We start from the raw sequence: 18,369 nt of genomic DNA on the forward strand, positions 1-18,369 counted from the left end.
TCTAACGGTCAGTATAGTGAACATATTGAGTGACACTTAAAACTTCAGGTTCCTCCATCCTCGGCCCCCAGTCCTCTCTGTGTATTTATCCATTCATCCCAGCCGCCATGCGGGCATTAGGAGAGATAGCCTTGCCCTTACACCCTTCAGGCCACTGGGAGCCCTTGAATGCTAAGACCTAGAATTCCCTTTTCCTCCGAGGGCAGGGCAGCGGGTGGACACGCACATCCTGGAATGGCCCAGTTTGCTTGCTCTCGGCAGGGCAAGCCTTGAGCTGTGGGGGGCAGGCGTGAACAGCCTGCAAATGCAGCTGACACCGTGGGAATCCGGGGAGAGACGGCGAGAAACGTGACGCATCGATTGCGCTTCTCGATGGGGCTTGACTGACTTGAAATTTATGTCCGCGTCTGTTAGGAACATCCGCCCGGGTGTTTAAGCCGATAGGAGTTGGGTTTTAAATCACTCAGAACCCAAACAGCCCCGACCTGCCGCAGACTGGCAAAGTCAGGAAACCCTGCTCTGAATCCCTTCCGAAGAGGGAGAGAATCCAAAATCAGCATCAGCCGAGCACTTGATGCTTAGCAGGCGTATTGAGTCCCTGCCCCGGCCCAGCTCTGTTGAAGGACCTGAAGGGGACTATCAGGAGTTCTGACACCCATTTCTTTTTTTATAAATATAGTTTTATTAATTTCAGAGAGGAAGGGAGAGGGAGAGAGAGAGAGAAACATCAGTGATGGGAGAGAATCATGGATCGGCTGCCTCCTACACGCCCCCTACTGGGGAGCATGTGCCATGACCAGGAATCAAACTGTGACCTTCTGGTTCATAGGTCCACGCTCAACCCCTGAGCCACGCCAGCCAGGCAGATGTCCATTTCTTATCTCCAGGAGCTGACCAAGGAAGAGAGGGATGTATGCCCCCTGCCCTGGCTGCTCCCTCTGCTCAGATGCTCTGCCCGTGTTATCTACCCAGCTCGCTCTGTTCAAATGTCTGTGCTCACAAGAGAGGGCCTCCCTGACCATCTGATATCACAGAGCCCTGGCCCTCACAGCACCGTCCATCTGCCTTACTCTTGTTGTTCTTCTTGTTCTTGTTCTTCTTGTTCTTGTTCTTATTCTTCTTCTTCTTCTTCTAATACATTTTTATTGATTTCAGAGAGGAAGGGAGAGGGCGCTAGAAACACCCATGATGAGAGAGAATCATGGATCGGCTGCCTCCTGCACGCCCCCTACCGGGGATGGAGCCCGCAACCCGGGCATGTGCCCTGATGGGGAATTGAACCCTGACCTCCTGGTTCTCAGGCTGATGCTCAACCACCGAGCCTTCCTCTTCTTCATTGTTTCTGTCGCTCTTGGCACCTTCTGACGTGACCCGTGTTCGCCCAGGTGCCTCTCACGTGTCTCTCCTCCCCGTAGGGTAGTGCAGGAGGGTGTGGGGACGTGGTCTGGCCTGCGGCTCTATCCCCAAGCCTGGGCACTCACTCAGTTACGATTTGTTCAACAAGGGCATGTGGGCTGAAGACAAGGAACGCCGTACGAGGGCACGGACCACACACGGTGGCCGTGTTCCGCGCTGCTGGATACAGCGAGCGATTCCCCGTAGCCATCCCTCCTCCCCTCCTCACAGGAGCAGACAGACACCGTCATTAAATATAGATGCGTGTTCCGCAGCCTCCAAATCCATGGCGGGTACTAACAATCCATGGGGGTATTAATAATACAGCACGCAGCGTGCCCGGCATCGCTCCGGGGAGGAGATGGGGAGGGGCGGGGAGGAGGCCTGTCTGTGCTCTGCCCTCCCTGCCCCCCGAGCTATCCCTCACCTTCTCCTCATAATATTTGGGGCGTCTGATAGGAGGCGTTCTATCCCAGAAAGCAGCCCGTGTGACACGTTGCCAGGATTGCCTGGATTTACGGCTGCAATTACCAGCCGCACGCCGTCCGGTGGACGCGTTTTCTCATCTGTAGGAAGCTGGTCAATTTATTTTATGAGCATCTTTTCCAGTGCCTGACCCTAAAATAACCGATTTCCGTGTTTATGTTCTTAGCAAGTTTATGAAGAGGCTCGGGCAGCTGCAGCCGGGCCCAGGCGTCTGAGCAAAACCTGGACGCGGCAGGAGGGAGACCCTCCCAGTGGAACATGTTAGAAAAGTGGTCGGCAAACCGCGGCTCTCGAGCCACATGCGCCTCTTTGGCCCCTGGAGTGTGGCTCTTCCACAAAATACCACGGCCTGGGCAAAGTCTATTTTGAAGAAGTGGCGCTAGAAGAAGTTTACGTTTAAAAAATGTGGCTCTCCAAAGAAATGTCAATCGTTGTCCTGTTGATATTTGGCTCTGTGGACTCATGAGTTTGCCGACCACTGCGTTAGAATGAGTTTTGTGGTTTTTTTTAAAAAATATATTTCATTGATTTTTTACAGAGAGGAAGGGAGAGGAATAGAGAACTAGAAACATCGATGAGAGAGAAACATCGATCAGCTGTCTCCTGCACACCCCCTACCGAGGATGTGCCCACAACCAATGCACATGCCCTTGACCTGAATCGTACCTGGGACCATTCAGTCCGCAGGCCGACGCTCTATCCACTGAGCCAGACCGGTTTCGGCTAGAATGAGGTTTTTGTCTAGGATGGTTTTCTTTCTTTTTTTAAAAAAATATATTTTTATTGATTTCAGAGAGGAAGGGAGAGGGACAGGGGGAGAGAGACACAACACCGATGAGAGAGAATCAAGGAGCGGCTGCCTCCTGCACGCCCCACACTGGGGATGGAGCCCGCAACCCGGGCATGTGCTCTTGACCGGGAATCGAGCCGTGACCTCCTGGTTCATAGGTTGATGCTCAACCACTGAGCCACACCAGCCGGGCTCCAGTATGTTTTTCTTGGAACAGCGTATTGGCTTTGTGAATAGACGACTAATTTGAATTTTTTTCCACCCACGTTGGAAGCCCACAGGTGCCACTTGCCCTTTTGTAGCATAGCTGTCTACTTTTCACTGTTCCTTGTTTTTCCTCAGGGTCTCCCACCCATCCGTGTGTCCTTTGCCTGCTTTGTTCACTCCGCGCCGAAGGCTTTTTGCGATTTCTGTGTCTACAAGGGAAACCGTAGCCAAATCTCCCTGTAAGTGCACAGAAAAAGGATCCGGGAATCTTTAGAGCCCTGGGCCCCTCCATGTGGAGACGCCTTCAGCTCTGTCTCTGAGAATGCCGCCCCATTCAAAATGAACCCAAGCCTGACTGGCGTGGCTCCGGGGTGAAGCATTGACCCAGGAACCAGGAGGTCACGGTTCGATTCCCAGTCGGGGAACATGCCCGGGTTGCAGGCTCGATCCCCAGTAGTGGGGCGTGCAGGAGGCAGCCCATCCATGATTCTCTCTCATCATGGATGTTTCTACCTCTCTCCCTTCCTCTCTGAAATCAGTCAATAGAAATAAATAAATAAATAAATCCAAGGCCCTGGCTGGGTAGCTCAGTTAGTTAGATACCGTGGTCGGCAAACCGCGGCTCGCGAGCCACATGCGGCTCTTTGGCGTTAAATGTGGAAGCCTCGTACCACATAGCGGAGCAGTCTCGTGGAGGCGGGAGAGCTGTGTTTGCGTCTCGAGAGGGTAAACGTCGGCTAGGAAGAGTGACGTGCAGGTGGTGGTGGGACCGAGCCCCCAGAGCCTGCTGTGCGGTACTCAGCCTTCCCGGCCCTCCCCGCTTCGGGGCGCCTGCGAGAACGCAGAGCTGGATTCCTGACCCATAACTGTGATGAGCGAACCTCCTTTGGCGATAATGTATTTATAATCCTGTCGTGCTCCTTGGAGCAAAGACGCAACGTGAATGCGAAATAATAACGGCGCTGACCTTCGGGCCCGTCCGGAGTGCCCAGGGGTGCTTTGAGGCTTTAATGGATTTGTGTTTGTGAGAAGATCCTGCGATTCCCCGTGAAAGGGGGCGGGAGAACACGAGGGGTTATTAATTATGATGATTATCGACTCCTGCCCAGACTCATCGAGACGGAGGGGCCGGGCCGTGTTCCATCCCCAGAGAGCAGCCGGCCACAGGTGCCAGCCCAGTGCACAATGAATGTCTCATTCCTCCGACGGATTCACTCTGCATCGGATAAAAAAGTAATGATTTCCCCATCATCCGTTCTGAATGAACTGCTCGGCCGCCCCCTCTCCCATTTCATCGGGTGACTCTGGGGTGTGTATAATAAACTCAAACTGCCCGGCGGGCGTGGCTCAGCGGTTGAGCGCCGACCTCTAAAGTAGGAGGTCACGGTTCGATTCCCGGTCAGGGCACATGCTTGGGTAGCAGGCTCGATGCCCAGGAGGGAGCGTGCAGGAGGCAGCCGATCCATGACTCTCTCTCATCATGGATGTTTCTATCTCTCTCTCTCCCTCTCCCTTCCTCTCTGAAATCAATCAACATATCCTCTGTTGAGGATTAAAATACAAAATGACATCCGTCTAAGTTGCTAGCAATGATGCCCGGCACATACAAAGTACTCAGTCATTGTATGTGTAGCTTTTACTGAATTTGAACCATTAAAACTCAAAAAATAAGGATAATTCTTAGTCCCATAGTCTGCAGTTGCTGGAAAAAAAAATCTTATTTTTGACATCTTAGTTTAATAGCCAAGGTATTCTTTTACTGTCCTTTATTACGATCTGTTAAATTTTCCATCCTATATTCTTCTTTAAAAAATTGTTTTTAATAGATTTTTTTACAGAGAGGAAGGGAGAGGGACAGAGAGTTAGAAACATCGATGAGAGAGAAACATCGATCAGCTGCCTCCTGCACACCTCCTACTGGGGATGTGCCTGCAACCAAGGTACATGCCCTTGCCCGGAATCGAACCTGGAATCTTTCAGTCCGCAGGCTGACGCTCTATCCGCTGAGCCAAACCGGTTAGGGCTCATCCTATATTCTTTACAGAATCATCTATTTTCATGTCATGTCCGCGTAGCCCTTTTACTTGTCCGTTTCACGTGCCGCTCCTGCACAGCCTTGCTAAAGAAGGTTGATAATTTGCTATTTTGTGGGAAAACGTAACTCTCCGTGTCAAATCAAAGCCGTAAGAGTATGTCTTTGGGCAACAATTAGAATGAAACGCTCCCCCTCGGTAACCGTGCTGATGTCAGAGATTTTGCTCTTTAATAATTGACGTCCCTCTCAGGCAGCGCTGCATAAACAGCTCACCACGGTGTGTGTCGTTTTCAACATCGATGGCGATGTAGAGCTGAGAGACAGGTGTTGTTAGGTTTTACACGGCAGGTTTCAGACCTGTGCTCCCCAATGTCTTTGGCATCATGGATCTCTTCGAGGATCTCATGAGATCAATGACTTCACCCTAGAAAGATGCAAATCCACACACAGTTTTGTACAAAAAAAAATCCCACCAAAAAACTAAAACAAACCCCTGCAGGCCGTTAACCAACATGGAGGGGCATGAACCTCTCATTAAGAACCGCCTTGATCGGCCGATGTGGCTCAGTGGTTGAGCATCAACCCATGAACCAGGAGGTCACGGTTGGACTCCCGATCGGGGCACATGCCTGGATTGTGGGCTCGATCCCCAGTGTGGGGCGTGCAGGAGGCAGCCGATCCATGATTCTCTCTCATCATTGATGTTTTTTTTTTCTCTCTCTCCCTCTCTCCCTTCCTCTCTGAAATCAATAAAGAAATGTATTGCTAAATATATATATTTATTGGCTATAAAGAAATATATATTTTAAAAAATAGAAATATATATAAACATATATATTTATTGACTTCAGAGAGGAAGGGAGAGGGAGAGAGAGAGAGAGAGATAGAAACATCAATGACAAGAGAGAATCATGGCCCTAACCGGTTTGCCTCAGTGGATAGAGCGTCGGCCTGTGGACTGAAGGGTCCCGGGTTCGATTCCAGTCAAGGGCATGTACCTTGGTGGTGGGCACATCCCCAGGGAGGGGTGTGCAGGAGGCAGCTGATCGATGTTTCCAACTCTCTATCCCTCTCCCTTCCTCTCTGTAAACAATCAATAAAATATATATATTTCTTTTTCAAAAAAAGAGAGAGAATCATGGATTGGCTGCCTCCTTCACGTCCCCTACTAGGAATTGAGCCCACAACCCAGGCATGTGCCCTTGGCCGGAATCTAACCTTGGACCCTTCAGTCCACAGGCCAACGCTCTATTGACTGAGCCAAACCGGCCAGGGCAATATATATGTGTGTGTGTGTGTGTGTGTGTGTGTGTGTGTGTGTGTGTGTGTGTATATATATATATATATATATATATATATATTTTTTTTTTTTTTTTTTTAAGAAAGGGTTCCTGAGCGTGTCTGGATGGGTCTCAAGTTACCCTCCTCGGCTTCCTTCTAATTGAGCAGGTTGCATCTGGTTGCGAGCAGGAAACGCGGTTAACTAATCCTGAACGCCTGTATTCAGCCGGCGCGATGTGGCTTCCGGTCCTATTGGCCCACGGTTGTAGCCGCGGTGCTCCTGCTACATACACAGCAGCTGGGCGCTGACGGTGCGCCAGCTGCCGCCTGCTCCAGCAGCCGCTTGAGCTCCTAAACGTATACAAATGGGAAAAGGACGAGACGCCCAGGTTCCTCGTTGCAGCCAGGAGTCTGCAGCTGGGAAGGCACCGGGAGATGGGCCTTCCATGCTGGCCCCCCCGGCAATCAGGCGCCCACGCCCCCACCCGCCCCCCAAAAAGCACTTCCCTTTCTCCTCGCCCCAAGACGGCTGCCAAACACCAAACACGGGGAGTCTATTTCCAGCCTGCAAATTAGGCTCCCTTCTTAGCGAGGAGCTGACCCAGCAGCAGACGCGTACATCCAGCCCAGGGAGTCAGCCGGGGAGACGCATCGGTTGGAGTTTGAGGAGGGCGTGCGGATAAGGGGAAACCAGGGAGGAATGAGATCTGTGGGGGGTCACACATGCAGGCCCCCCACCCCCCAGATCCAGCACAGCCTGCAATGCCAAATACATGGTTCAAAGCACACCTCCTTGTTTCTTCTCTTCAACTTTGTTTTAAAAATGTATTTTTATTGCTGAAACCGGTTTGGCTCAGTGGATAGAGCCTCGGCTTGAGGACTGAAAGGTCCCAGGTTCGATTCCGGTCAAGGGCATGTACCTTGGTTGCGGGCACATCCCCAGTAGTGGGTGTGCAGGAGGCAGCTGGTCGATGTTTCTAGCTCTCTATCCCTCTCCCTTCCTCTCTGTAAGAAATCAATAAAATGTATTTTAAAAAAATCTATATGTTTTTATTGATTTCAGAGAGGAAGGGAGATGGAGAGAGAGAGAAACATCCATGATGAGAGAGAACCATGGATCGGCGGCCTCCTGCACACCCCCTACTGGGGATGGAGCCTGCAACCCGGGCGTGTGCCCTTGACCGGGAATCGAAACATGACCTCCTGGTTCATAGGTCAACGCTCAACCACTGAGCCACACCAGCCGGGCTCCTCTCTTCAACTCTCTGACATGGCCCCCTCCCTCTCCTCCTTCCCCATTATTTTCTCCTTTCTACACACATGCCCCCCTTTCTGCAAGCAAGTGCTGCAACCCATCCCCTCCTCTCCTGGGGTCTCCCCGTGATGGGGGAGCATCCATCTCACTCGAGCTTCTCTCCCAAGCGTTGAGTGCAGGGAGCTTCCTTCTTCCTTCGTAGCAGACACGTGTGCTCGGTCAGACACCCATCCTTCTGTCTCTGCACTTACTCTTCCCAGCGCTCGTTCTCGATGTGGGAAAGAGCAAAGCCACCCGGCGTTTCGAGTTGACTTCCTTCTGCTGGAGATCTGGCCTCCGGGCTGAGCCAGGTCTCTGCGTCTCATTCCTGCCGGAGCTCAGCCCCTCGGTGCTCCCCGCCTGATGAGCTAACGGGTGTTGATGGCAGGGCCGCGGGACAGGGACAAGAGGAAGAGGATGCATGACAGGAAAGGGAAGGACAGCCCGACCGGGTGGCTCCGTGGTTGAGCACCAACCCAGGAACCAAGAAGGGTTGCCGGTGAGATTCCAGGTCAGGGCACATGCCCGAGTTGTGGGCGTGTAAGGAGGCCGCCGATGGATGATGTTTCTCTCTCATTGATGTTCCTCTCTCTCTGCCTGGCAACTATATGCCTTTACCAATGGCATCTCACTTTCTCTCCTCGTGCTTTTTTTGGTTTTGTACTAAAGTGCACCCTTCAGTTGTTTTTTTCAGTACTGATGTACGAGAAGGGAACTCTTTTATGTTCATTTACTGTCTGAAATTTTCTATCTTCACCTGAGTGATACTTTGCCTAGATATAAAATCTTAGCTTGACGGTTGTTTTTCCTCAGCACTTTGAAATTTCTTCTTTGTTGCCTTCAGATGTTTTTTATTAACAGCTAGAGGCCCGGGGCACGAGTGTCCCTCAGCCCGGCCTGCATCCTCTCGCAATCTGGGACCGCTGGCTCCTCACTGCTCACCTGCCTGCCTGCCTGCCTGATCACCCCTAACTGCTCACTTGCATGCCTGATCGCCCCTAACCACTCACCTGCCTGCCTGATCGCCTCTAACCACTCTGTCTGTCTGTCTGCCTGATCGCCCCTAACCACCTCTGCCTCAACCCCCACCACCACAGCTTCGTCCAGAAAAATGTCCAGAATAACATCCAGAAGGTCGTTCGGCTGTCCTGTCTAATTAGCATATTACACTTTTATTATTATAGATGCTAAACCTACTGACAATATCGTTGCCATTCCTTTAAAGGAAATTTGTCTTTTTAAAAATATATATTTTTATTGTTTTCAGAGAGGAAGGGAGAGGGAGAGAGAGAGATAGAAACAACCATGATGAGAGAGAATCATGGATTGGCTGCCTCCTGCACGCCCCACACTGGGGATCGAGCCCACAACCCGGGCATGTGTTCTTAACCAGAATCGAACCTGGGACCCTTCAGCCCGCAGGCTGACGCTCTATCCACTGAGCCAAACCAGCCAGGGCTATGGAAAAGTTTTCAAAAACACTTCTTTTTGTTTTCACTGTAGCATGTCCTCCTGTCCAGCTATGCCTACTGCCCCTGTGGGTGGGGCTTGTATAGGTCAACCATTTGAGAAGGGGAAGGAAGATTGCCCAGTCAGATAACCTGGGGGGTGGGATCTGAGAATCTGGTTCCTTTTGCAGCCAATACTGGCTGAAAATTGCTGCATGTCTGATCGTCAGAGATGTCTGGTGCAACCAATTTCTCATCCTTGCCTCTTGTAAATTGCCTTGCACCCTCCTGCCTGTAAATTTGAAGGGTTCTGATGTGTTAAAACCCCACACCATGGGGCCGTCGGCTTTCAGTCTCTCAGCATTTAGATATTCCTTGTCCGTTGTCATCTCCTCTTCCGCTTTCTCTGTGTGAAGATTTATAAGTGGCCCTGGCCAGTTTGGCTCAGTGGATAGAGCGTTGGCCCTCGGACGGTAGGGTCCCGGGTTCGATTCCAGTCAAGGGCACGTGCCTTGGTTGCAGATCCTCTGGACCTGGTCGGGGTGCGTGAAGGAGGCAGCCCATCCATGTGTCTCTCTCACATCGATGTTTCTCTCTGTCTCTCCCTCTCCCTTCCACTCTCTCTAAAAATCAATGGAAAAAAAAATATCCTTGGGTGTGGATTAACAAAAAAAAAAAAAGGAAAAAAAGATAAAAGATTGGTATTTAAAAAAGAAGTCTTTGCCGTCATTTTGGAGGGAGTTTCTGGAGCCATCACGGGCGAGCGCGTACACTCAGTCTTCTTCGCTTATCCAGAAATCCTTCCCATTAAGACCTCACAGGCATTGGAAATTCTATTAGCGGGAGATTGAGCCCTCCATTTCATAATTAGAAAAATCCCAGGGAGACGTCGCGCATTAACTCATAATTATAAATGGCTGTTAATGCTTTCCTCTCCCTAATTGACCCCCCGGTTCAGGATTAATTGCTCCCGTATCCCTGTTATTATCTCCTTGGCGTGTTTACGGCGTCTGGCTGGCCGGCCTCAGAACCGAGCTACGAAGGCGTAGGGTTTCTCTCTCTCTCTCTCTCTCTCTCTCTCTCTCTCTCTCTCTCTCTCTTTATATATTTTATTGTTTTTTTACAGAGAGGAAGAGAGAGGGATAGAGAGTTAGAAACATCGATGAGAGAGAAACATCGATCAGCTGCCTCTTGCACACCCCCTACTGGGAATGTGCCCGCAACCAAGGTACATGCCCTTGACTGGAATCGAACCTGGGACCCTTGAGTCCGCAGGCCGACGCTCTATCCACTGAGCCAAACCGGTTTCGGCTCTCTCTCTCTTTTTTTAAAAATATATCTTTATTGATTTCAGAGAGGAAGGAAGAGGGAAAGAGAGATGGAAACATCAATGATGAGAGAGAATCATTGATTGGCCGCCTCCTGCACATCCCCCAATGGGGATCAAGCCCGCAACCCAGGCATGTGCCCTTGGCCAGAATCGAACCTGGGACCCTTCAGTCTGCAGGCGGATGCTCTATCCACCGAGCCAAGCCAGCTAGGGTGGGATTCTCTTTGAAGGCACTTGTGCGTCTGAGCAGCCGAGAGTGCCCATCGCAGTGCTCGGTGCGCAGAGGTTGCTTCTTCGGTAGCATGGGAAGATGCACCATGAGAACTCACAGGAGGACTCCCGGTGGTGACACGGGTATTTCTCACCCGTGGGCGAGGAACTGGGACCAGATGTGCTCGGCGTTCCCAGCCTCCCCTCCAGGTCTGTTCCGGGAGCTGATTGATTATTGGGTTGAGACGCCGGCATGGGGAGCAGATGGAACCCACGAGTGATGATAAGATAACAATATCACTTTATGTTTGTAGAGTTCCTTCATTGTTGAAGGCATTTCCTACCCATCTGCATGTTGTTTGTTTGTTTGTTTTTTTAAAAAAAATATGTTGTATTGATTTTAGAGAGAGAGAAAGGGCGTGGGAGAGAGAGAGAGAAACATCCATGATGAGAGAGAATCATGGATCGGCTGCCTCCTGCACGCCCCACACTGGGGATGGAGCCTGCAACCGGGGCACGTGCCCTGACCGGGAATCGAACCGTGACCTCCTGGTCCATCGGTTAACACTCAACCTCTGAGTGAACGAGCCGGGCTTTTTTCATTTCATTTTTTAATGATGACGAGTTACATCAAATGCGAGCACCTTTGAAAACCAAAGGAAGTGGTTCTCCTGTCCCTTTCCCCCCCCCCCCCCCCGTACGTTTGCAATTTTCAGTGGGGAAAACAATAGCAATGCTTATCTTTATTTTTCCCCCCACAAGCGAAGCAGGGCTTCAAACTGTTGGAAGGATGACCCCCTTTTCAGAAGTTAGAGGCACCGCGTGTATTGCCATCCATTCAGAGCTGTCCATCTGCTGGGCACCCCCCACGGGGAGGGAGCCGCTGTCGCTTCAGCAGATGATAAGATGGGCCGCGTCTCGCCCTCAGATGCCTCAACAGATCCCGGGGAAGAGGCGCGACGGTGCCTTTGGCTGCGTGCATCTCCGCGTTATTAGCACAAAATTCCAAATGCGTTTGGAGACTGGACGCCCATAAACTCGCTTTTCAGGGAGAGCAGGCGAGGTGGGTGCATCACCCAGTGTAATTATGGGTAGTTGCAGAGGTAGAGGAATTATGGGTAGTTGCCGAGGTAGAGGAATTATGGGTAGTTGCCGAGGTAGAGGAATTATGGGTAGTTGCCGAGGTAGAGGAATTATGGGTAGTTGCAGAGGTAGAGGAATTATGGGTAGTTTCAGAGGTAGAGGCATTATGGGCAGTTGCAGAGGGAGAGGAATGGTGGGCGCCATGTGCTCACACAGAGATGCTCCCCTAACCATGGCCATGCGTGGAACCCCGAGCGTCCCAAATCCCCACAACGCCTGGGCACCACAGGGCTGCCTCCACCCCTGCACTACAAACAATATTTACCCCAATGGCCTCACAATGGCCCAGTTACTCTCCAAATTATTTTCTCCGATTCAGGGAATCTCTGGGTGCTATTGCAACACAGAGGAGCAGAAGGTAATGCACTTAGATAATCTTAGATCCCATCCTCCCCTTTGCACTGGTTAACAGCCCAGAATGCAATCAGCAATTTATATTGGCTATTGCTTTTCAATCTTTGGGATGGATGGATGGGTAGTTGGATGGATGGATGGATGAATGGGTGGATGGATGATGGATGGCTGGATAGTTGGTTGGATAAATGGATGGATGGAAGGATAGATGGATGGAGGATGGATGGATGGATGGATGGATGATGGATGGATGGATGGATGATGGATGGAAGGATAGATGGATGATAGATAGATAATAAGAGGATAGGTAGATAATAGATACATAGGTAAGCCCATTTGAAATGATTTCATGAGAACTCTGATGAAGGGAATGTCTGGATGCTATCGTAACAAAGAGGAGCAGCATGAGGGTCATGGAAGCTTCTCCGCAGAGCTAACCTCCTCCAGGTTGAACCGGTGGGAAGGGATGGAGCTGAGGGGAGTCCTGACACCAGGACCGCAGACTCCGGTGCTCAGAGGGAGCTGTGAGCAATCTGGTGGGGCTCTATGTCTGGAAGGACAAGAGCGGCAGGGGATGGGGCAGGGGGCGGGCAGGACTAGACGATGCCGATGGGACCCTGCTCCTTCCCATGGGGGGCACCTTCCTCACCCGACCTCCTGAGTAAATGACACCTTACTTAGCAGGACTGTCAGGAGCCGCCTCTGAGCATGGGCTGCCCTTGCTGGTGACCTTGGGTTGGCGGGCTGTCCTCACCTGCAGCTTAGCATCTCGGTCCCCTTCCCGCCACAATGCCGTCATCGCTGTCACCAGCCGGGGAGGGCGGCTGCCTTTGTAAAATAACTCGCCGCCTTCCACCGTGCACATCTCCCTTCCCCAGCAGAGGGGAGCGTGCGATCTCGAGCTCATTTCTGGCACTCGTATTCTGTGACGGCGTCTTCGGCAGAGATGCTCTGGCTGTCGGGGCAGATGTCGAGCTTGCTCTGTCATCTGCGAGGATGGGGAGGAAGCCACGCGATGGGAGAAAGAGGCCTCGTGGTTTTTTTCAGAGGCAAACAGACTCGGCTGGATATCAAGCTTAGTTCCTGGCGATAGGATCTCGGGTCCATTTTCACTCTTTTCATTTTTAAGCTTCTGTGTCTTCATGGGGGTGCAGTCATATCCACCCGGCAGACAGCTGGAAACATCCCTATCTAAGCCGCCCAGCAGCACAGATTGAGCTCAACTTATTTGCAGAACTGGAAGCTCTCAGAGTCCAGAGAAATTCTCAAAATGCGTTCTCTGTAGGGTGTACAGAGCGGGGGAACTACAGTTCCTAAACTTGGTTTTAAAAGTTTGATAACCCGCCCCCGCCGGTTTGGCTCAGTGGATAGAGCATTGGCCCCCCGAGACTGCAGGGTCCCGGGTTCGATTCCGGTCAAGGGCATGTATCTCAATTGCAAACTCCATCCCTGGCCGTGGTTGGGTCATGTGCAGGAGGCAACCAATGGGTGTGTCTCTCTCACATCAATGTTTCTCTCTCTCTCTCTCTTCCCCTCCCTTCCAGTCTCTGAAAATGAATGCAAAATTAGCCTCGGGTGAGGATTAACAAAACAACTTTGATAGCCCGGCCAGCCTGGCTCAGTGGTTGAGCCTATGATTCCTGGTCAGGGCACATGCCTGGGTTGCAGGCTCCATCCCCAGTAGGAGGCGTGCAGGAGGCAGCTGATCCATGATTCTCTCTTTTTTTTTTTTTTTTTAAATATATATTTTATTGATTTTTTACAGAGAGGAAGAGAGAGGGATAGAGAGTTAGAAACATCGATGAGAGAGAAACATCAGTCAGCTGCCTCCTGCACACACCCCCTACTGAGGATGTGCCCGCAACCAAGGTACATGCCCTTGACCGGAATCAAACCTGGGGCCCTTGAGTCCGCAGGCTGACGCTCTATCCACTGAGCCAAACCGGTTTCGGCCCATGATTCTCTCTTATCATCGATGTTTCTATCTCTCTCTCCCTCTCCCTTCCTCTCTCAAATCAATGAAAAATGTATTTTTTAAAAAAAAAACAACAACTTTGGCCCTAGCTAGTTTGGCTTAGTGGGTAGAGTGTCAGCCTGTGGACTGAAGGGTCCTGGGTTCAATTCCCGGTCAGGGCACCTGCCTGGGTTGCAGCCTCCATCCCCAATAGGGGGCATGCAGGAGGCAGCCGATCCATGATTCTCTCTCAAAACTGATGTTTCCATCTCTCCCTCCCTCTCCCTTCCTCTCTGGAATAAATAAAATTATATTTTTAAAAACAATTTGATGACCCAAATACCCAATTAAATAGGATATCCCGGTCTTTCGTGGGCCGTGAGAATAATCAGGACACTTCCGGAATTCAAAGGCCATCTACAACGGGTGGCAAACTGGGCGGGCGTCAGAGGGAAAAGTTGGCTTTCTCGGCGGTTTTAATTGCGGGTTTGTTGACGGTCATTTTCCCCAGTGATTTTTCTCCTAAATGCGTCTTTCTGTGCCCGTTGTTTTTCCCCCGCAGTCACAGATGCTCCCTGCGGGGGGAGGACTTGAACCGACAGTGGCTGGCGCCCAGCGCCCAGCTCCAGCCAACCATCTACCACGCCAAGGGCCTGCTCTCTTACCTGCACAGCACCGGCCACAGCCCTGTGGTGAGTCCTCCCGCCTCCATGGTCTACGCTGCTTCCCTCCGCCTTCCAGGGGAGGCAGGGGCGGGGAAAGTCCGGCCCGCGGGCCGTAGAAGGCCCCAGAAATCACTGGGTCTGGGGGCGAGTCAACTGAATGTGGACCATACACAGCAGGCCAATTTTTAAGTTGATACATGTGTTTGGCCTGTGAATGATGTTATCCGTATCCACATGGCCCCAGCCGGCGTGGCTCCGTGGTGGCGTGTCAGCCTGGGACAGTGGTCCGGCAAACCCCGGCTCGCGAGCCCCACGCGGCTCTTTGGCCCCTCGAGTGTGGCTCTTCCACAAAACACCACGGCCTGGGCGCGTCTGTGTTGAAGACGTGGCGTTCGAAGAAGCTTAAGTTTTAAAAAAATGTGGCTCTCCAAAGAAATTTCCATCGTTGTGCTGTTGATACTTGGCTCTGTGGACTCATGAGTTTGCCGACCACGGGAACCAGGAGGTCGCTGGTTCCATTCCAGGTCAGAGCACAGGCCCGGGTTGTGGGCTCGATCCCCAGTAGGGGGCGTGCAGGAGGCGGCCGGTCCGTGATTCTCTTTCATCATGGATGTTTCTCTCTGCCTCTCTTCCGCTCTCTTCCTCTCTCTGAAATCGATAGAAACATATATTTAAATAAATAAATAAATATTCAAATGGCCCTTGGCAGAAAAAAAGGTTCCCCACCCCCCGTGTTAAGGCAAGAAAACCAGACACAAGCCTGGCAATAGGGGCCGAAGTCATGTCCTAGGGCTGCCATAACAGCGCACCACGTAGCACCGTGGTCGGCAAACTGCGGCTCTCGAGCCACAGGCGGCTCTTTGGCCCCTCGGGTGTGGCTCTTCCACAAAATACCACGGCCTGGGCGAGTCTATGTTGAAGAAGTGGCGTTAGAAGAAGTTTAAGTTTAAAAAATTTGGCTCTCCAAAGAAATTTCAATCGTTGTACTGTTGCTATTTGGCTCTGTGGACTCATGAGTTTGCCGACCACTGACTTAGCACAACAGCAATGTACTCTCTGGCGTTTCCGGAGGCTAGAAGTCTGAAACCAAGGTCTCAGCAGACCAAGACCTCTCGGAAGGATCCGGGAAAGAACGCTTTATTGCTGCTTCTTCCCGTGTCTGTGTACCAATGTTCCTTTCTTTTCTCGCTTTTTAACTTATTTAAAATGCATTGATTAATTGGAGAGAGAGAGAGAGAGAGACATAGACATCAACTTGATGTCCCACTTCTTCCTGCATCCATTGGTTGAGTTTTGTGCTGCAAAGAGAGCCAGGCATACCTTTTCCCCTTAGGAATCCTTGTTCTGCCCTGGCCGGGGCTCAGTGGTTAGAGCGTCAGCTGGTGAACCGGAGAGTGGTGGGTTCGATTCCCGGTCAAGGGCACGTACCTTGGTTGCAGGTTCCCTTAACCCTTAACGTGCGGGAGGCAGCCAATCGGCGTGTCTCTCTCACGTCGATGTTTCTCTCTCTCTTCCTCCCTCCTTCCTCCCTTCTACACTCTCTAGAAATCAACGGAAAAAATATCCTTGGGTGAGGATTAAAAAAAAAAAAAAAGAGCCTGACCAGTGTGGGTCAGTGGTTGAGCATCGACCTATGAACCAGGAGGTCACTGTCTGATTCAATTCCCAGTCAGGGCACATGCCTGGGTTTCAGGCTCGATCCCCAGTAGGGGGCGTGCAGGAGGCAGCCAGTCCATGATTCTCTCTCATCATTGATTGTTTTTTTCTTTTCTTTTCTTTTCTTAATATATTTTATTGATTTTTAACAGAGAGGAAGGGAGAAGGGATAGAGAGTTAGAAACATCGATGAGAGAGAAACATCGACCAGCTGCCTCCTGCACGCCCCCTACTGGGGATGTGCCCGCAACCAAGGTACATGCCCCTGATTGGAATCGAACCTGGGACCTTTCAGTCCGCAGGCCGACGCTCTATCCACTGAGCCAAACCGGTTTCGGCAAATCAGTAAAAATATATTTAAATATATATATATGTATTTTTAAAAGAATCCTTGTTCTATTCTAGTCAAAATGTGCAATATTTTCATGTCGCCCTCACCCTCCCACCCGAGGAGACATGTGGTCTATGCATCTCCCCTCTAGAAGCAAGTTCATGGCCGAGGCCTGGGACAGGTGTGCTCCGGGGCAGGCAGCCTCGGCCGCTGGGACCAGAGCGAGGTTTCCAGGGAAAGAGTCCCCCGGTGACATCAGTGAGACACACACACTCAGCTCGTCACAAACGGGCCCCTCTCTGCTCCGACAGCCTCTCCCGGAAGGTGGCAGGTGGAAGTCTCGTTTATAAATACAAAGTACACGTTAATTAACTGTCACCGTGACGGCCGCCCGCGGGGACCATCTGAGAGGCGGGTGCGGCCCAGCCGGCACTCCGTGCTGCTCGCGTGGTTTTGCTGGGCTCAGCGTCCCCTCCTGGTCACCTGGGAGGCTGTACTTAACCCGCTTCCTGCTGACGGCCGGCCGCCCACCGCCCCTCACTCGGTGCCTGGAAGATTCCCACGGCCTCAAGGTTGACTCTTGGGCCCTCGCCGGTGTGGCTTCGTGGATAGAGCATTGGCCTGTGGACTGAAGGGGCCCAGGTTCGATTCCGGTCAAGGGCACATGCCTGGGTTGCCGCTGGATCCCCAGTAGGGGGCGTGCAGGAAGCAGCCAATCCATGATTCTCTCTCCTCATTGATGATTCTATTTCCTCTCTCCCTTTCCCTTCCTCTCTGAAATCAATAATAATTCTATATACATAAAAGCCTAAGGGGCCATTGGACCGTTTGACCATAGCTATGACTCACACTGACCACCAGGGGGCAGACGCTCAATGCACAGGCATGGAAACATGGAACAGGCTGATGAATCTCAGAAGGAAGGGGGAGGGGGAGGGCAGGAAGAGATTAACCAAAGATCTTACATGCATACACTAGAGGCCCGGTGCACGGATTCGTGCACCGGTGGGGTCCCTCGGCCTGACCAATGGGGACCGGGCCGAAACCCGCAATCCAACATCCCCCGAGGGGTCCTGGATTGCGAGAGGGCACAGGCCAGGCTGAGGGACCCCACCGGTGCATGAATCCGTGCACCAGGCCTCTAATATATAATAAAAAAAAATATACTCAAGTGAGGATTAACAAAACAAGCAAAAAAGCTGGCTCTAGGGCTGCCTGGCTGCACATGAACGGTGCCTCTGACCCTGATGCAAACACTCCTGAAGCGTTGGGAAGCTACGTCTGGTAGCTTGGGCTTCCACCTGGTCTAGAGGGTGCTCAGGCGTTCCCCATTGGCGGGTACTATCACACGAACTCCCGGGACCAATGAGAATGTGAGACAGTGAAAGGAGGCGGGACACTGATACCGATGGGGGTTGCTAAGGACCAGACAAGTCATTCAGTTTATGAGCGATAAGGCAGTCGTCACATATTCTTTCATCCATCCATCCATCCACCCACCCACCCACCTATCCACCCACCCATCCACCCACCCATCTACCCATCTACCCACCCATCTACCCATCCACCCACCCATCTATCCATCCACCCACCCACCTATCTATCCATCCACCCACCACCCATCTATCCATCCACCCACCCACCTACCTACCCATCCACCCACCACCCATCTATCCATCCACCCACCCACCTATCTACCCATCCACCCACCCACCCACCCACCCATCTATCCATCCACCACCCACCAACCCACCCATCTATCTATCCACCCACCTACCCATCTATCCATC

At 51.6% G+C, this 18,369-nt stretch overlaps 1 protein-coding gene across 1 annotated transcript in view; it reads left to right on the top strand.

Annotated features, from left to right (window-relative positions):
* The window catches only part of AGBL1 (AGBL carboxypeptidase 1), a 233,263-nt gene that overhangs the window by 116,826 nt on the left and 98,068 nt on the right, over nucleotides 1-18,369 (top strand). Inside the window, exon 19 of the mRNA XM_054713289.1 lies at nucleotides 14,490-14,619. Within this exon, the coding sequence (XP_054569264.1) occupies nucleotides 14,490-14,619 (130 nt within the window). The remainder of the gene's footprint in view (nucleotides 1-14,489; nucleotides 14,620-18,369) is intronic.

This window comes from Eptesicus fuscus, chromosome 25 (assembly GCF_027574615.1).
Source record: "Eptesicus fuscus isolate TK198812 chromosome 25, DD_ASM_mEF_20220401, whole genome shotgun sequence".
Classification (NCBI taxonomy): domain Eukaryota; kingdom Metazoa; phylum Chordata; class Mammalia; order Chiroptera; family Vespertilionidae; genus Eptesicus; species Eptesicus fuscus.